This window comes from Epinephelus lanceolatus, chromosome 21, assembly GCF_041903045.1.
Source record: "Epinephelus lanceolatus isolate andai-2023 chromosome 21, ASM4190304v1, whole genome shotgun sequence".
Classification (NCBI taxonomy): Eukaryota; Metazoa; Chordata; class Actinopteri; order Perciformes; family Serranidae; genus Epinephelus; species Epinephelus lanceolatus.
The window spans coordinates 34,983,576-35,003,956 of NC_135754.1; the positions used below are offsets into that span (position 1 = coordinate 34,983,576).

A 20,381-nucleotide genomic window follows, 5' to 3' on the forward strand; every position below is an offset into this window, starting at 1 on the left:
TCCCTCTCTCTCTCCCCCCTCTTTTGGTGATGAAATCTGTGACAGTAATTTGTTCAACAAAGACTGACTAAAAAATATCTGACCTTTATTTCACAGCAAAAACAAGACGAGCTAAATAAAATGTAAACTTTGACACTGGACCACAGTGGCGAGCATGCGTGGCGTGAGAGGGCTGAGCTCCTAACGGCGTTTAAAACAATGGATTAAACTTCATCAGAAGTCCCATAAATTAACTTATCTACACTCCCTGAAGTGAGTTTATACCGAGTAAAAAAACAACCTGCTGCAACATTGTACTGCTTCAGATTTCTGTAAAAACCTCCTGAACAATAAATACTGAGAAAATTCAAACCAGGAGAACTTTTAGCTGGTTGTAATCTGATTACACACACCGCCCCTAAATGTGACACACTTCAACTTTTAATAATTTGTTTTCTCAATCTGTTGATTTGTACCCAGATCTGTTGTGGCTTCCTACTGTCATATCATCTTTACCCAACTCATTTTGCAGCATTAGTCAAACCCTCCCAGATTCTCAGTTTATGCTGCAACAAAAAAAAAAACAAAAAAAAAACAACACAGAAACATATTTAAGGTAATACATCTATAATTTTCATTTTTCAGTCTGCAGTGTCTCTTTTTGCTCACAGACAACAACCTGGTGAAACCCCAGAAATCAGAAGACAACAGTTTCATCTCCACGACAACAACAGCAGCCCTTTGTCTTATTCAAGTGTTACAGAGTGTGGTGATGTTACCTGCCAAGAGCAGAAACATATTAACAGTTATCAGGTCATTAATGTGTCATATATTAGCTGTCCATTGATTACTGAAATAAAAGCAGAACACACAGTTATTTAAAAAAAAAAAAGATCAAATCAGATATAAAATTATTTCTTGTCTTGTGCTCAATCAGTCAGAAAAATAGCTGTAGACATTGTTTCTCTTGGCTTCATTTAAAAATACATATATGCGAGGAAAAGTACCTTCTGTCATTAGTGAGACATTTAGCAGCAACAAGGTTTTAATTTATTTTAAAATATACCACTCACCTAAAAACTAACTGAGCTGCCACAGTGTTTAGTGTCTGATAGAAATGTTTTTTTTCTAAATGATGTACTCAACAATATTAAAAAGGTATCAGGCAGTCTTCTGGTTCTTACAGACAAACGCCCACTCCCATCTGTTATTTTTATCCCTACCCCTTGTTTTTCGAGTCCCTCTCTGCCCCTCAAACTCAGACCAAACTCTGCAGGGCTGATCAAATCTAAACTAATATTTTGTTACTACACTGCCTATTTCTCACATAAAATGTCTACAGAAACATATTTTAGTGCACTGTTTGGCTGTAAAATGAGAGTCTGAGAACAGGAACTGGGTGCCATATTGTTTTCTGTGGAAAACAGCATTGGTCCGGTGCTGCGTGGTGCATTCTGGTAGTTGTAGGTTTTCTACCTTTTGAGCAAAAGCGAAGGCCACGGCCCTTTTCCTGTTTCCTCTTGTCATGTGGCACCAATTTTAAAAGTATTTTCATTCTCCTACACAGACAGCCCAGTTTCAAAAACAGACCATCTTCCCACCAGTGAAATACTTCTATAATTTGTTGAGCACTGTTATATTGTCAGAAAGGATATTTTGTTATTTTGGGTTTTCGTATGTCTTCAATAGAGTTACGTTCTGGTTTCACATCAGTTCTATATTATCCTTGAAGTTACACATGTAACTATGGTTCTATGATTTCTGGATGACCAAGAGAAAAGGTTCATAACACCAGAATCAGTTGAAGGTTTAATAAAGTGACTATACACATTAAATACGTGGATTTAGTGTTTAGTTAAGTGGACTGCCTGCTAGCTAGCCAGGCATTGCTAGCACTTAGCTAGCTACTCGCTCCACTACAAGCAGGTGGTGAACTTAATTAGTAGCTTCTTAGCTACTATCTATTCACCATGTCACTTTTTAGCAAGTTAGCTGGTCGTCTAGTCAAAACATTCAGCTAACGTCCCACGCTGATGTTGCAGATCTTGCAGCTCGGGTCTTTCTTGGCGTTGACGGTGGACTGACTCATGAGCTGGTGCCCACTGATCTGTGCCACCGTCCCTAAAGACAGATCCACCGGCTCAGTGTAGATCACCTCCAGGATGACGTCCTGGGCATGACGGAAAGACAGAGAGCCATCCTCCTCGTCAGTGCAGCTCAGGAAGCAGTTGTTGGATCTGTCCAGCACTGGTAGCCTCCCTTTACAGAAGGCGTCTCCATCCGAGCCATCAGGAGCCAGGACCACGATGACGTAGTGGTAGGACGTGTACATGCAGTAGAAATCCCCAAAGTAGATGTTGGTGTTGTGGTTGAAGAGGATGTCTGCTTGGATCTGTGCAGGAACAAATACAGTGTAACTGCAGAACCGAAGACCAGTGGAGAAACATCAACAATACAACCAGAAACCAAGGAAGTGAGGTGAACTGTACAACCAGAAAAGGATGGTGAAATGTCAACTGTCAAACTAGATACCAGTGAAGTAACATCAACTGTAGAAACAGAAACCTGTGGAGCAACATCAGCTGTACAACCAAACAGTTGTGGAGCAACATCAGTTAAGACAACCACAAACTGTTGGAGCAGTGGAGCTTTATCTCCACACAGTTCAGAGTAATAATGAACCTGCAAAATGTTATTGACAAGACAACAACACAGCACAACACAATGTAATGCAATGCAACACCAGTGCCCACCATCTCACAACCTTTCTGTGGCTGTACCTGGAAGCGGAATGGTCCGTATGGGGAGTCCTGGGGAGGTTTTCCTGTGTTGAACTCGGTGTTGCAGCTGAAGAAGATCCCCTTCAGTTTGCCGCTGATGGGTGACCCATGACTGCCGCTGTTGTCTTTGACTGACGGCAGCATGCGCCGGCACTGAGCGTCTCTGGAGCGATAAGAGGGGCTGGGGACGGCACACAGTGGGGTTAAAACACAGCTGGACGGATAGAGGTCATCAGCAAATGGGCACACACACACACACACACACACACACACACACCTGGCCTGTTGGAAGTACTCCCTCTGCTGGTTTCTGTAGAAGACGGTGAACGGCAGCATCCTGCCGGCGATGGCCTCGGCTTTCTGCAGCAGCTGGTTCAGATGGACAGTGGAGTAATCTGCAGGCAAAACACACACGAGGACATTTCATACTGTGACAGAACAACAATAGTGGAGAATTCATTTTTTCATCTGACACAAGATGCTTTTGATCTGTGGAAAGACAATTAAAACTAAATATAAACACAACTAAAAAAGTGCACTAATAAAGTGAAGATCTCCACCAGGTGGCCGCTCCAGCTGATCATAACTACTCCAGACAATTCTTGTAATGACCTTTCATTAAGCCCCGCCCCTTTGTGATGATACATCAAGCTGTCAGAGTAATCATGGAGCCTACACTGTAGCTAACTGCACTCCCTGAAGAGATATGATCATATTTTTGGACAAATGAATATCACTGGTTCCTGTACAGCAGGGTCGGTCTTTGTTTCACTATTATAATAATTAAAAAGCAAAAGCAGCATGTGTATACATTCAGTAGGCTATATCTTCAGTAGCTAGCTAGCTAACCCTACACTTTTCAAGATCTGATTTGGGTTTTGGAACAGGGAAGAAATGTTTATATCTGTTTCCAACCTCTCCAGGTAACCAGTATCATTAATACACGACCTCTCCAGGTAAAATCACAGCCAGCCTTATTATTGATAACTGGCCTTTAACAGTGTTAACTCTCTGTAGGCTACAGCACAATGAAGCAGGAAATAACAACAGACAGCAGAACGACAACAGACAAAGCAAAACATTTAACCATGTAGCCTGCTCACTGACTGACTTTTGATAGAGGCACAAATATCAAGAAAAAATGACAAAATTAATAAAAACTGCAAGTCTACAAAACTGAGCAGGTAAAACACTCCCAGTTAGTTTGACACCATGTGGTGGGAGGAACAAAACCATGTTGCAGCTACAGCTGGTGGAACTGTCCCTCCAGGCTCCCTTACAGTCAAGATGGTGGTGAAGATTATAAATATCATTGACTTATTAATCCTGTATGGTGTCTAACGTTAGAGGATCATAACATATAAGGGATGGAATTAATCTGCAGATGCTTTTGTTCAAAATGTGGCCAAACATTTCTACAGATGTTTCTGATCCACAAAAAGGCCAAAATATGTCCTGTAACAGACGGCAGGGCTTGCTGCTTTCAGCTGAGATGATTTGATGATGAGATGAATGTGCACACAAAACATTAGGCTCATAGGTCCAGTAGGTTGTGAGATTAGCCTGGTGGAAATAAAAAACACAACTGTCTACAAGATGATTTAAAACATGTTAATCCATCCATCCATTTTAAACTGTCTATCCAAAGCCGGGTCACAGTGGCGGCAAGCTAAGCGAAACACAAAATGCATCAAGCCCCAGTGCCAGTTGCTGTGGGTGGTGGCTTCATGTCGTTCATTTGGGCTGAGTCTGACCGGGCCCCATGGCCCAAGGCCCAACCACCAGACGCTCACTGGTGAGCCTCCCACCAGGTCTGGCTCCAGAAGGAGGCCCCGGTTTCTCCATACCATGTGAGGTACTCTTTTCCTCAATGTGCCATTTCATCATTGTCTTCTTAAACTTCTCAGTCTGGTCCCTCCCCTAGGACCACTTTGCCTTTGGAAACCCTACACAGCGCCCAGGACCACGGGGACATGCAAACCCCTCGATCACATTAAAGTGGCAATTCTTGGAGGGATGAAAATATTTTAATATTGAAGTATACCAAGCATAACTTCACGTCTACATATCACTCATGCCACACAGGGGGATGGGAGGGACATGTCTCTGAACTGCATCCTCTGACTGTCCATAATTGATCGATATTATTTGTGGAAAAGCCTCTGATTCATTGTTGAACAATGAAAATTTTTTCATTGTTCAACAACAATTTTTCATTGTTTCATGCAGCTGCTGCAGAGAGGATGATGTTAACAGACCAAACTCTTATCCTTCATTCAGAGATCATGAGATGAGTGTGAGTGAATGAAAAGCAAAGAGAGGAGTTTAAGTCTCCTGTCCAACCTGCGGTGCAGAACTCAATGATCTCACTCCATTGAGAGACGGCGTAGTCTCCATCTGGCTGTTTGGCAGCTGTCTGGACAGAGACGGTGTACTCTGTGCGAGGACTCAGGAACCAGTGACCTCTCACTGTCATCGGCAGGGGGACGGCCTTCGCCACCAGCTTAGTCGGTACATCCTGAAAAACAGTGACACAGAGGGAGGAGGACAGGATTCATTACTAAAAGTGTCTGTCATCTAAGAGAGACAATAAAAACTAATGGAACAGTCAAAGTTGTCATATTGAAATTTAAGGTGTGCTGATGGATTCACGTCATAAACTCATGCACTGAGTAACATTACAAGTTAACGTTCCACCTTAAAAGTTGCCGGCAGTCGGCCCAGTGAATGAAGTTATTTTTTTCTCTTTCATTTTATAGTTGTAGTTTACTGATGTATGAACAGAGGTTACATAAAACCAGAGTGACCGTCCTCTACTGACCAATCAGACTGCAGGGTTTCTAGCTCCACCTTTTAGTACCAGATCTGTGTGCTAGGTACCCCAACAGAGGGGGGACCAAACATGGGGACGCTAAGGAACGCTTCTGTTGGTACCATGGAAATGGGAAAAAATGTGAACTGAACTGAACTGCTCGGTGGAAACAGGGCTTTTGTGTCTTATGTATTGTTGTGGTGGACAAATAAGCAAAATTAATAAGATTTAATCAATGTTTAAACATAACTCACTTTTTGACTTTGGAGAGTTTGGTGAAAAGATTATTTATGTTGAACCAACCTTGTGTTTAAACTTGTTCTCCTTCCTGTTCTCCTTCTTGTTGAGGTCGATGAAGTAGTGTGTGATCCTGTCTCTGCCTCTGCCGTCCATGTCCCAGCTGATCTTGAACGAATCACAGGTGATGTTACTGATCTGGATCTGCTGAGGAACCGGCAGGTCGTCCACGTCCCCGATACCGCTGTCTGCAGACGCTGTGCCTGAGGAGTTGGTTCACATGCATCAACACACAGGCGGCAACATGTGTACATGTGCACTGTAACATGCTATAGACCCTTTTAGGGCCAATGTCACAATGATGTCAGTTTGATAGCTGGAGGCAAAACCTGCCTCTCCCCCACAGGGCTGTAGGCTACACAGGAGTCTTAAAATGTGTTTGTCTTGTTGTGTTATTGGGAGCCAGAATAGAAGGAGTCATGGCTCAAAACCAGCTGCCACTGCCCGTCAACAAAAACAAAGACAACTATGGTTAAATGTGATAAGACCAAAGGACTGGACGGAGGCCATCATCAAAAATGCTCACATGTGCAGCGCACACTTCATATCAGGTTAGGGAAAAAGTATTTCCTGTTGTAGGGATGAATAAGGTTATGTGTATTAAGGGTTATCATGTCCACCTCATCAGAAACTGGGGAGGGATTAAGAGGAATATTGGATTTCTCTGCAACGCTAACTTTTTAGCACATTAGCTAACGTTAGCTTCCATAGCAAAACAAACAAGTGTGGTCCTCCTTTGTAAGATTGGCTTCCTGTGACATCATCCATCCACTGAGTGAGAGCATACGGGTCGGCCCGTCTGGTCCCGTTGGTCAGTGTTTACTTATTCAAGTAACACTGGCGGTCCCGGAGAGTGAGTGACCTGACATGGTGCGTTGGTAAATTCAGTCTGACGCTCTACACTAAAATGAGAGCCCTGTTGGTGGAAGAAACGGAGCGTTATATTTCTACATGAATGAACCAACGGTTAAGTTAATCACACATTCACTCCGCTCGGCGCTCTGCTGCTCCGTCTCCACAGACAGAGTGTCCAGAGTGCGCTCTGCCACTCTGAGAGTGCACTGCTCTGGATAACCCAACGCTACATTCAGACAGCGCTCCCAATTTACAAACAGTACAGTTTGCTCCAGAGTGCGCTCCGGCACTTGGATGAGTATTTCTGAACGCACCGCTTGTATCATCTCCTACCATTGCCACAACACAAGCCAAAAGAACTTGTTAGCTAGCGCTAGCTAATGTCTGTGGAGATTTGTTTTGCCTCCAGCTAAGCCCCGCCCACCAAAAAATGTCCTACTGTTTACTAACAGTTAAAGGGTCTATTGGATCTATAAAGTTTCCTCCTGACAATGTTGTTTCGCCACACTGTTTACCAAATATTTTTTTGACAAATAATTGTTTTGCTCAAAGCTAAAAAAGGATGTTGCTAAAACAGGAGGATGACGTATGACTGTGATTGAATCTGCAAGTCATACATCATAAACACCATGAACATCATAGTAAGCTAGCTAACGCTGGTCAACCTATCTTGTATTTTACCATAGTTGTATCTCTCTTTGTGGTCACCCTATACTTCAGTTTAGTGTGCTGTTTATTTTCATAATGGCTGCAATCAACACAGTGAATTTCACCAAATCCCACCAGCAGCAACAACACAACACCCTGGTTGTCTCTCTCACTCCCTCTTTTCTTTACTGGTTCCGAGTCAGAGAGCAAGGTGGGATGGATAGATACAGTACAGGCCAAAAGTTTGGACACACCTTCTCATTCAATGCGTTTTCTTTATTTTCATGACTATTTACATTGTAGATTCTCACTGAAGGCATCAAAACTATGAATGAACACATGTGGAGTTATGTACTTAACAAAAAAAGGTGAAATAACTGAAAACATATTTTATATTCTAGTTTCTTCAAAATAGCCACCCTTTGCTCTGATTACTGCTTTGCACACTCTTGGCATTCTCTCCATGAGCTTCAAGAGGTAGTCACCTGAAATGGTTTTCCAACAGTCTTGAAGGAGTTCCCAGAGGTGTTTAGCACTTGTTGGCCCCTTTGCCTTCACTCTGCGGTCCAGCTCACCCCAAACCATCTCGATTGGGTTCAGGTCCGGTGACTGTGGAGGCCAGGTCATCTACCGCAGCACTCCATCATTCTCCTTCTTGGTCAAATAGCCCTTACACAGCCTGGAGGTGTGTTTGGGGTCATTGTCCTGTTGAAAAATAAATGATGGTCCAACTAAACGCAAACCGGATGGGATGGCATGTCGCTGCAGGATGCTGTGGTAGCCATGCTGGTTCAGTGTGCCTTCAATTTTGAATAAATCCCCAACAGTGTCACCAGCAAAACACCCCCACACCATCACACCTCCTCCTCCATGCTTCACAGTGGGAACCAGGCATGTGGAATCCATCCGTTCACCTTTTCTGCGTCTCACAAAGACACGGCGGTTGGAACCAAAGATCTCAAATTTGGACTCATCAGACCAAAGCACAGATTTCCACTGATCTAATGTCCATTCCTTGTGTTTCTTGGCCCAAACAAATCTCTTCTGCTTGTTGCCTCTCCTTAGCAGTGGTTTCCTAGCAGCTATTTGACCATGAAGGCCTGATTGGCGCAGTCTCCTCTTAACAGTTGTTCTAGAGATGGGTCTGCTGCTAGAACTCTGTGTGGCATTCATCTGGTCTCTGATCTGAGCTGCTGTTAACTTGCGATTTCTGAGGCTGGTGACTCGGATGAACTTATCCTCAGAAGCAGAGGTGACTCTTGGTCTTCCTTTCCTGGGTCGGTCCTCATGTGTGCCAGTTTCGTTGTAGCGCTTGATGGTTTTTGCGACTCCACTTGGGGACACATTTAAAGTTTTTGCAATTTTCCGGACTGACTGACCTTCATTTCTTAAAGTAATGATGGCCACTCGTTTTTCTTTAGTTAGCTGATTGGTTCTTGCCATAATATGAATTTTAACAGTTGTCCAACAGGGCTGTCGGCTGTGTATTAACCTGACTTCTGCACAACACAACTGATGGTCCCAACCCCATTGATAAAGCAAGAAATTCCACTAATTAACCCTGATAAGGCACACCTGTGAAGTGGAAACCATTTCAGGTGACTACCTCTTGAAGCTCATGGAGAGAATGCCAAGAGTGTGCAAAGCAGTAATCAGAGCAAAGGGTGGCTATTTTGAAGAAACTAGAATATAAAACATGTTTTCAGTTATTTCACCTTTTTTTGTTAAGTACATAACTCCACATGTGTTCATTCATAGTTTTGATGCCTTCAGTGAGAATCTACAATGTAAATAGTCATGAAAATAAAGAAAACGCATTGAATGAGAAGGTGTGTCCAAACTTTTGGCCTGTACTGTATATTACTGAAGTCCACTGTCTGAAATGCAGTTTTGGGACATGTTGACAGTTTGCAACATTCACCAGCATCAGCCTCAAACAGGTCCGGACACAACTTTCAGTCAAAAAGTTGAGAAGTCCCATCAGAAGAACAAACAATAAATAAATAAGTAAATAAATAAAAAGAATCACAGTGCTGCCCAGGGAAGTGTCAGTGCTGGGAGCTAAGGCGAGAGCGGCTGTTGTGGTGTCTTTTAAGACTCCCAGTCATCCAGGTCACGGTAATCTTAAGTGCTATATCATAGGCAACTGAACTTGCTTGAGTTTTTGGAGATGTTTCACCTCTCATCCAGGGGGGCGTCTTCAGCTCTGACATGAAGAAACTCAAGCAAGTCCAGTTGCCTACGATGTAGCACTGAAGATGGCCGATGCTGGTGGATGGTGCAACTCCAAAACATTCCTTAAAGGGATGGTTTATTCGGTTTATTTCAACCTGTCTCCTATCGTGCTAAATTTGTTTAAATGACTAGTGACATAAAAATAATAGTTAGCATGTTAGCCATTAGCCTAGATACAGCCGGGGCGCATAGTAGCGTCAGACCTGTTAAAACGTAAGTGAACGGGCAACCTTCAAGTGCAAAGTTAGTCCACTAAACAAGCTTTTTTTCCACAAAGACCGCCTCATATCATTAGGATAAATGTCAGAGAACATATAGAAAACGACATGTAAACGTGTTGTCTTACCTTACCGGTGTGCTGCCATGTTTGTTTACCATTTAGCTCTGCTTTCCAAAGCGCGGCCAAAATATCACGAGAACAAGCAGCAGCAGCTGGAAGGCAGAACCGGACAGTAGCCTGAAAAGTTCATTCATTTATTTTATTAAAGATTTATAGAATAATGGCTGACTTTTTGCCAGACTTCGACTTTGTGGAGAAGGAATTTGAGGACGATAGGAGACAGGTTGAAATAAACAAAATTTCCCTTTAACTCCGTTTTAAACAGAGGACCTCAGCAACATATCTCTCCTTCCTTCAATAGACTGTGGCTGGCGTGCAGCTGTGTGGCTCCTCAGTGCAGCAGCCGCCAAATGGTGCCATATCACTACACAACCGACAGCTGCAGCAGGAGGAGGCGGTAAAGAAGAAGAGCGAGAGAGAGAGTCGGTGTTGTGCTAATTGTTGACTCATTTGTATTCATCGGACTAAGTTCCATATTGCTGTTTTCCAAACTACAGCAGCTGCAGTCCTGTTGCTCTGGTTATGGATTAACATTACGTCCCACTATTACACACACTCTACTCTCTGTTTAAAATAGAACGTTAACAGTAAGTAAAACTGACTGTCTTTAAAACTTGAATCACTGACCTGCGGTTGTGTCCCTCCCTGAACCAGCAAAGTCACAGGTACAGTTTACATCCATGTCTGTCCAGACTCATGTGGAGCCATGACAGCAGACAAAGCTTCAGATGAGTGCTGCTGCAAAGAAGCTACAAATTCAAAAACATGGATGCTTCACGCATAAATCTAAACAATGTCTGTCTTTGTTTTTTCTTTTACGGATTTAGGATGGAAGAGATGGAGTTTGTAAATGTTTGTTCTGTTTCTTCAAAATGAAAAAAAAAACATTAAATACAATGTGAAAAACAAACAAAAAAGAAATTGCCTTTTTCGTTCATTTTAATTTCAATTTGTGCAATCAAACAATGTTGGAAATTGTTTTCTTTTCTTTTTTTAATTTAACAAGTACTCAGCAGCAGAAAACTGAGTGCACTTTATTAATCGCATGTAAAATCATTATCCTTCAGATTGTTTTCCTCATACGGTGCAGCCCTGTTGTGTATGATGAATTATCTTTTGCACATATTCTGGTAAGCATAAACACAACATTAAAAACAACAACAGCTTTAAGTAAACAGAAATGTGGGCAGCCTCAGCGGGGCCCTGAGAAGAATAATAAAATGGTGTGCATACAGATCTTACCAGAAGTACCAGAGGGTCCTCAGGTGAACAGAGAACAGATCCAGGTTCAGATTAACAGAGGAAAGCAGAGGCACAGAGCAACACAACTGACTGGGGAGACGAGGGCTGATGGGGAAAATGGAAAACAGGTGAGTAGGTGGGCGGGGATAGTCAGGTGATGGGAATGGCAGGAGTCAGGTGACTGGGGCAGGTGGAAAAGTCTGAGGGCCTCTGGTGGACAGGTGGAGAATGACACAAGGGGACTGGGAAAGTAAACTCAGTACGTTTCCATGACATCAGAGAAAATTAATTTATTGTGTCAGTCCCACTAAAACTGGACTATTAAAATCCATGTGAACATGTTAGTGTGACTGAAATGGTCCTAAAGTGAATTTGTCACAGTGGGACTAACACACCCAGATCATGTGACTCCTGCATGTATACAGTCAATCAGACCCAAACTGGCCGAGGCGCTCTGAGCATGCTCCACAGTTTCCACCCCGGGCTTTGACCTGGAAGTCCAATAGCATTAAATGTGTAAGAGAAGAAGAAGCCGGTAACAACATGGAGAAATCCTCATCCAGATCCGTGACTTTTTGGACGGACCAAATGTACAGAGCTGTAAAGTTGTCCACCATGGTACCAGTTAGCAGCTAGCTAACCGTAGCTAACTTGTTTGTCCATTGTTTGGTCTGTGACGTAATAGGTCAACAGGAAAAAGGTCCAATACTAACAAGCTGAAAGGGGGCATATCTCCACCTACAGTGCCCTCCAAAAGTATTGGAACAGTGAGGCCAATTCCTTTATTTTTGTTGTAGACTGAAAATATTTGGGTTTGACATCAAAAGATGAATATGGGACAAGAGATCAACATTTCAGCTTTTATTTCCAGGTATTTACATCTGGATCTGATACACAACTTAGAAGATAGCACCTTTTTTTTTAACCCACCCATTTTTCATGAGAGCAAAAGTATTGGAACATGTGACTGACAGGTGTGTTTTGTTGCCCAGGTGTCTCCCAATTGCATTGATTATTCAAACAATAAATAGCACTGGATGTCTGAGCTCAGGTTCAGATTGGGTACGATAGGTTTTGCCTGTGCAGACTGCATTTAGAGGTGGAACCAACATGAAAACCAGAGAGCTGTCTATGGGTGAAAAAGAAGCAATTGTGAATCTGAGAGAAGATGGACAATCAATCAGAGCCATTGCACAAACATTGGCCATAGCCAGTACAACCATTTGGAATGTCCTGAAGAAGAAAGAAACCACTGGTGTACTAAGCAACAGACGTCGAACAGGTAGACCAAGGAAAACATCAGCAGTTGATAACAGAAACATTGTGAGAGCTGTAAAGAAAGACCCTAAAACAACTTTTAGTGACATCAGCAACAACCTCCAGAGGGCAGGAGTGAAGGTATCACAATCTACTGTTTGCAGAAGACTTCATGAACAAAAGTACAGAGGCTACACCAGAAGATGCAAACCACTCATTAGCAAGAAGAATAGGAAGGCCAGGCTGAAATTTGCCAAAAGGTACAGAGATGAGCCTCAAAAATTCTGGGAAAAAGTTTTATGGACTGATGAGACAAAGATTAACGTTTTCCAAAGTGATGGAAAGGCGAAAGTTTGGAGAAAGAAAGGATCTGCTCATGATCCCAAACATACAAGCTCATCTGTGAAACACAGTGGAGGTAATGTCATGGCTTGGGCTTGCATGGCTTCTTCTGGGACGGGCTCTTTCATCTTCATTGATGATGTAACACATGATGGCAGCAGCAAAATGAACTCAGAAGTCTACAGAAACATTTTGTCTGCTAATTTAAAGAAAGATGCAACCAAACTGATTGGGAGATCCTTCATCATGCAGCAAGATAACGACCCAAAACACACTGCCAAAACAACAAAGGAGGTCATCAGGGGCAAGAAGTGGAAGGTTTTAGACTGGCCAAGTCAGTCTCCAGACTTAAACCCAATAGAGCATGCATTTTACCTGCTGAAGAGGAGACTGAAGGGAGTAACCCCCCAAAACAAACAACAGCTGAAAGAGGCTGCGGTGAAAGCCTGGAACAGCATCACAAAAGAAGAATGCAAAAGCTTGGTGATGTCAATGGGTCACAGGCTTGATGCAGTTATTGAAAGCAAAGGATTTGCAACTAAATATTAAGTCTCATTCACTTTAATCTATTTTAAGTTTATATGTTCCAATACTTTTGCTCACCTAAAAATTTTGTGTTCCATTACAAATAATGCTATCTTCTAAGTTGTGTATCAGATCCAGATGTAAATACCTGGAAATAAAAGCTGAAATGTTGATCTCTTGTCTCATATTCATCTTTTGATGTCAAACCCAAATGTTTTCAGTCTACAACAAAAGTAAACGAATTGGACTCACTGTTCCAATACTTTTGGAGGGCACTGTATAGTAGAGGAGTCGCACATACTTGGGTCAATTAATAGATTCCCCTCCCGTGCTTGTATACTGGGACAAGGACAGTAGTCCAGTTAAATGTCCTCCGGCGAAAACGCCAGGTGCCTGGAATGTAGAAACATGAGTTGCAAGAAGCCTCATTCTGATTAAAAACAATCACAAAAAGCCACCTCCAGCTGCTAAAACATTTTCTGTGTGATCGGGGCCTAAAGTGATACGAAAAGAACAGACTCAAGCAAAGTGCAAGTGCCTCAAATTCATACTTAAGTAAATGTACTTAGTTACATTCCACCAAGGTGAATAAATACAGAGTTTAATGTAACAGGTTGCTACAGCGTGCTTCAAATTATTTTTGACAGATATTAACGTGTGTGTTTAAACACTAAAGGTATAAAATCTATAATTAACTGATAAAGTGGATGCTTAGTGTGCATTCCAGGTTGCACCAAAAACCACATCATAACCACGATACTCATGTAAACAGTCACTGAGTAACACTGGGGCAAAGATTAAGAAGAGAAACCTTTCAGTGGTTCAGTTCATCTGTTCTGAGGGACGAGCTCACTGATGATGTAAGAAGATTATGTCAGAGTCAGTGTGTGTAAGTGTGTGTGTGATGATACACACACTGATACATGTCACTGACCATCAGAGCCTCGACAAGAATTCAAGAAAACCTCCACCACTGTGGTCCACACTGAATTATCTCAACCCATGACTTCATGACTTCACACATGACAGCGTATGAATACACATGCTGAATGGCTCCTACAGTAGATAACACACTGACTATGACTGAGTGCCTCATACAACCCCTCTTCAAAAGATGTGAAGGCTCTGTGAATATAACACACATTGCCTTTATCCTGTGAGGTGTACTGTAAGTTTATATCTTAAATAAAAATCTAAACTTAAACAAAAAAAAATCTGATCTTAAAGGGACAATGGCTACGGTTACATGATGGCTTCTCATTCGGAATGAAATAAATCTGAATGAAATCATTCGGAATTAAAGTCTTTCGTGGTAGTTTACATGGGAAATATTCATTCCGAATGAGGGTTTACATGGGAGATCAGTTCAGTCGCCTTTATTCAGGTCTGTGCAAGGTTTGGGGCAGGGAAGGTTTCTGATTGGATAGGGGGCGGGGCGGATGTTACGTGTTTACGTTTACCGGAAGAAAACACTGTAGTCCTCGCTCCGGATAACAAGATGCTTGATGACGCCGTTCTTAGTGCCTTTTTCGGGCGTGTTTTGCTTATATTCTTGAAGCAGCAGTACGACAACAACCTTGTTCAACCTTGAAGAAGGAAGATAGAAGACTGTGCTGTGGCGAATGGAAACCGGTGAGTGCAACAAGTCCGACTGCTCTATCTCAGCCCGTTGCTATGCAGCCCGTTGCTATGCAGCCCGTTGCTATGCGCGCTAGATACGTCATCGCGCCAGAAGGGCAAGGAAACGAGCATGCGCAGAAAGACTGGAATGAATTTAAAGAGGAATGAGTGTATACATGCACACAAAATTCTTTCATTCGGAATGACGAACGGAATAAACCACCCCCTTTAATCGGATTTAATTTTCAATCGGAATGACCGTTTACATGACCACTTTTAATCGGAATGGCCTTTCATTCCGATTAAAAGTGGAATTAAACTGTCCATGTAAACGTACTGAGTGTGTAGTGTTTTTATTTGTTTATTGGCAAAAATCGATGTCTGCATTCATAAATATGATAAAAAATAGGGCACGCACATCCCCAAAGCCCACTGGGTTGGGTGCTGGATCACAAAGTATCAAAAGCATGAAAAAGAAAAAAGCGATCCGCACACCAAAAGAGGTCCCGTATGCAATTTTTTATTTTCCGTGACGTTTCGAGTGTGATGCTCTTCCTCAGACTGCAGTCTGAGGAAGAGCATCTTTTGGTGTGCGGATTGCTTTTTTCTTTTTTCATGCATTCATAAATATGTCAACATTGGTGTATTATTACCTCCACCAATAATCTGCCTTATTCTCTCCCTCTATATAGATATACATATATATATATATATACCCTAAATCACAACAGACAAAGATGTTTCAGGATGATTTTAGCAGAGGAGGATTTCTTTATTCTGCCCTGCTCTGTGTCCAACTTTTGTCCTCTCTCTGTATTCATCTCCTCTCTCTGTGTCTCTGTGTCTCTCTGTCCCTCCAGAGTTCGGCTCAGAAGACAAAAGGCCTCAGAGACTCTGAACAAGGAGCTTGTTGAGGAGGAGGAGGAGGAGGAGGAGGAGGAGGAGGAGGACAGTTCAAAATGGGATGTCTTATTATGACTCATCTGATGTTTTTAACAGGAAACTAATTAAAACTTTAAAATCTGGAGCGTCCAAACTTTTTGTTCCAGAGGCCACAGGGAGGAAAAAGCCTGAAGTCTGCGTAACTAAAGAGACGATCTTAATAAGCTACACATGACCACTGGTGGAGGAAATATGAGGAAGCTTTACTTCAGTAAAAGTACTAATACCACAACTCTGTTAGGGTAAAAGTCCTGCATTGAAAATGCTCCTGCTGAAAAAAGTAGTAGGTATGATCAGTACAATGTAGTTTAAGTGTTAAAAGTATAAAGATGGCCCCTGTGACTGTTACACCATAAATTCCTAATTTGTAAAGTAACAGACTAGAAACTGCTTTTAATGCTGCTTTCACACCTGCACTGTTTGGTTCAGTTCAATCAAAGTCAGGTCAGTTTGTCCCCTCAGTGCAGTTCGTTTGTGCAGGTGTGAACACACCAAAACAACCGGACTGAGACCTTCTTGAAGAGGTGGTCTCAGTCCAGTTACAAACGAACTCTGGTGCGGTTGGTTTGTGGTGAGAAGGTGTTCCGACCTGGATGTGAAGCAACTGCAGTCACATGACACATTGTTTGGGTTAAACATGAGCATGTTACAGTCCTGGAGGATTATTAATGTGCACCTCCTCCTGTACTGCCTTAATATGCACATTCAGCACATCCAATGCATCAAAACATTGTTTTCTAGTTGGAGCCACGCCTCGTTTTCAAACTGTATGGTTTGACTAAAATGAACAATGACAGCAATATAGTCCACGATGAGCAGCGCTAAAATCAACCTGCGTAGTTGTCCCTCCATTGTGACATTAGAAAGTGTCACATTTATCTTGCAAGTGTACTCTTCTTCAACGTTTGCTTTACTTCCTGGATTTTTCCCACATGGAAATTCTGACCAATCAAGAGCAGCTTTCTCACACAAGGCATTTGATCTGGTCCTCTTGTAAATGCTGCCATGAGAACATGAACCAACTCTAGGCAGTTATACAACTTTGGAACAACATGAGTCCCTGATTCAGACCAAAGGAGACCACTCTAGGGCTGAGAGTACCTTAAATACAGTCAGTGGGGGAAATATCTTATTTTCAAATAACTTGTGGGACCAACTCATCCTCACTGCGACCTCGTCATGTCAATGTTTGGTCATGGACTTTCCACGTCCACATATGACGTCCAAGATATCCTGGGTATGTTGGTTGTTAACGTTCTGGGACGCTGTGTCAACTTCAGCCTGTTACATGCATTGTCTGTTTTCAAAATACACTGAAACATCCTGGTGCAGACTATTTACTGGAGTTTACCAGCCTGTCACTTATGCAGCATTTGAAGATAATAACAAGCACGTCCATTCTCGGCTTTAATCAATGTCTGATAGTTCAAGACCAACATTTTCATCATGTCTCGTCAACGAAAATGAAACATAGATTTTATCTTACTTTTTATTGTCAAGATCTATTTTTAGCTCATCATTGTCTCGTCTTCGTCATGGGAAAAAGGTTGTTAAAGACAAACTTTAGTCATAGTTTTCGTCACGAAATTGACACTGCTCATATACTACTTCTCTTTCATTGAATCATTGATATGATACTTCTAAAACACACAAATGTCATGTATTTCACATTTTCCTCTGGTGACTGGGTTGTCTTTAGTCTCTGCAGCTCTGTGACGTCGTAACACATCAGAAAACCTGTGGCCAAACTAACTTTTCTTACAGTTAAACTTTCCCTCAAACTCTTCAAAACACAGCACAGTTTCAGCTGACCTTCCATCCTTCCTCCACCCTCCTCCCCCTCCGGCTCCCTCCATCCTGTCGGTGAATGGAGGAGGTGAAGCGTCTATTCACTCACCATGAGGAGGTAATTAGCCACAGTGACTGTGGAGATTCACCAGACTGAAGCTGCTGCCAGAGTTTCGGTCAACAAAGAACAAAGTTCCTGACAAACAGCAGAAGTGAAACCTCTTCAGCACATGTCCTCCCTGAGTCTCACCTGCAAGATTATTTATTCCAACATTATTATTACCATGACAGACTGTTGACCTAAACTATGGATCCATCTGACATCACTGGGAAATAAAGGAGAACAAATCTTGGATAGACTTTGTGTCGCTGCTGCAGCCTCGCTCTGCTCTGTTAGAAACATTTACATCAACATTCAAATCAGAGCCGCCAAACATCATCTGTCACACAAACCAGCTGCCTCTATATTAAGTCACCAAACTGAACCTGAGTCCTTCTTCTTCATTTCTCATGTTGTTGTCACACATTAAAGTTACACCTCTCATCAAAGCCACTGGATGGTGAGTTTAATCCTGTCCGGACGTTGAGGTTTGTTTTTATTGAATACTCGGGATGACACACACAGAAAGATCCATCTATCTATGATCCATATTCGCTGATCCTTCATAAGGTTGCACAGGGATAAAGCTGATCCCGGCTTACAGGGGCCGAGCAGGGGCGGGGTCAGAGGGGTGGAAGGCCCCTTTAAATCTGATTGGTTAACGGTGGTGAGATACAAAATGACTACAGACAGACACAATGTGACTACTAAAAGACGCTAAATGACTTCAGACAGACACGCAGTGGCTACAAAGAGACAGAAACTGACTACAAACACACAGAGTAACTACGAAAAGACCTTAATGACTACAAAAAGACACAAAGTGACTAGGAATAAAATGCTTAATGACTTCAAAGAGACACACAGTGGTTACAAAGAGACACAAATTCAGTACAAAAGATGCTACATAACTTCAAAGAGTCACAAAGTGGCTACAAAGAGACACAAAGTGGCTACAAAGAGACACAAAGTGAATAGGAATAAAATGCTTAATGACTTCAAAGAGACACACAGTGGCTGCAAAGAGACACAAAGTGACTAGGAATAAAATGCTTAATGACTTCAAAGAGACACACAGTGGCTGCAAAGAGACACAAAGTGCGTACAAAAGATGCTACATAACTTCGAAGAGACACAAAGTGGCTTCAAAGAGACACACAGTGGCTACAAAGAGACACAAATTGAGTACAAAAGACGCTACATAACTTCAAAGAGTCACAAAGTGGCTACAAAGAGACACAAAGTGGCTACAAAGAGACACAAAGTGACTAGGAATAAAATGCTTAATGACTTCAAAGAGACACACAGTGGCTGCAAAGACACACAAAGTGACTAGGAATAAAATGCTTAATGACTTCAAAGAGATACACAGTGGCTACAAAGAGACACAAAGTGACTACGAAAAGACACAAAGTGACTAGGAATAAAATGCTTAATGACTTCAAAAAGACACATAGTGGCTACAAAGAGACACAAATTGAGTACAAAAGATACTACATAACTTCAAAGAGACACAAAGTGGCTACAAAGAGACACAAGGTGACTACGAAAGACACAAAGTGACTAGGAATAAAATGCTTAATGACTTCAAAGAGACACACAGTGGCTACAAAGAGATTTTAAACAACTTTAAAGAGACACAAAACAACCACAAAATGGATTAATTATATTATTTCATATTGGAAAATTTAAAGTTGTTTATTTGGTGGTCATTTCTTACAGTAAATAAATCATCAAACCAATAAAAATGTAAATTTGAACCAGAGCTCCAAATCTGAGTCTTGGCACATGTTTGTTTATCATAATCAACAATGTGAATCGAACCCTTTTTAAACCTTACAGCTGATTTCAATGTTGAGTAAAGTGTCAGGATACGATACACAGTGTGGACGTGATGATTTCCAGTGCATCATAAAGTAGATTAGCAGATTATACTCAGCTGGCAGCAGCTGTAGTCTGACTGACAATAAAGCAGAGAGACCAACACCAGTGTCCAGGACAGTCAACCTCTCCTGCATCAGTGATGGCAGGCAGGCATACACACACACGCACACACACACACACACACACATACACACACACACACACACACTGACCTTCCCTGTCACACAGCTGCAGACTCTTCAGCTCCACAGTGGGACTGTTCATGCTGCTGTGAGGAGGCTCCATCACGTCCACATCCACAGAGTAGCTGATTGAGTCACAGTGAGACGTCTGCAACACAAACAGTGAAAAACAAGATGGAAGTCATGAGTTTAACAGCTGATCTGTTCTGCTGTGAAGCTCCGCTTAGTTTTCACTCTGCTTCAGTCTGACTGCTGCTCGCTCTGTCACTCTGTCTCTCTCTGTGACATCACGGGACGAGCAAGCGGGTAGAGAGAGAGAGAGAGTTACTTTACTGATGACAGTTTTTAATCTCCTTCCTGTCCAGTGTAAACCACGTATTTCCAGATGCGTTGATGTTTAATGTTTGTGATAAACTGAAGGATGAAGGTTAACCTCCTGAGACCTCAGCTGCTGTTTGCTGTGTAAAACGCTGCACAACATCGTCTTTAAACAGAAAGTGTTTTTTTTTTTTTTGTTTTTGTTTTTTTTTAAAGGATGTCCTCATATGGGGAC

General features: G+C 42.2%; 1 protein-coding gene across 1 annotated transcript; it reads right to left on the bottom strand.

The window, feature by feature from the left end:
* Positions 1 to 589: 589 nt before the first annotated feature.
* LOC117246680 (phytanoyl-CoA hydroxylase-interacting protein-like) lies at positions 590 to 20,072 on the bottom strand. Its single transcript, XM_033610595.2, has 6 exons — positions 19,859 to 20,072; positions 5,875 to 6,071; positions 5,103 to 5,277; positions 3,037 to 3,154; positions 2,760 to 2,940; positions 590 to 2,371 (listed from the first exon to the last, which is right to left on the bottom strand). Exons 1-6 carry the CDS (start codon positions 19,929 to 19,931, stop codon positions 1,997 to 1,999), a joined length of 1,119 nt encoding a protein of 372 aa, XP_033466486.1. The 5' UTR covers positions 19,932 to 20,072; the 3' UTR covers positions 590 to 1,996.
* Positions 20,073 to 20,381: the final 309 nt, after the last annotated feature.

Excerpts from the sequence above, each read along its gene's own strand:
- LOC117246680 (XM_033610595.2), bottom strand. The coding sequence starts at position 19,931 with ATGGAGCCTCCTCACAGCAGCATGAACAGTCCCACTGTGGAGCTGAAG. Across the intron at positions 6,072-19,858 it reads GCAGCTGTGTGACAGGGAAG|GCACAGCGTCTGCAGACAGC; the intron begins GTCAGTGTGTGT and ends CCAACTCCTCAG. Across the intron at positions 5,278-5,874 it reads AGAACAAGTTTAAACACAAG|GATGTACCGACTAAGCTGGT; the intron begins GTTGGTTCAACA and ends ACTGTTTTTCAG.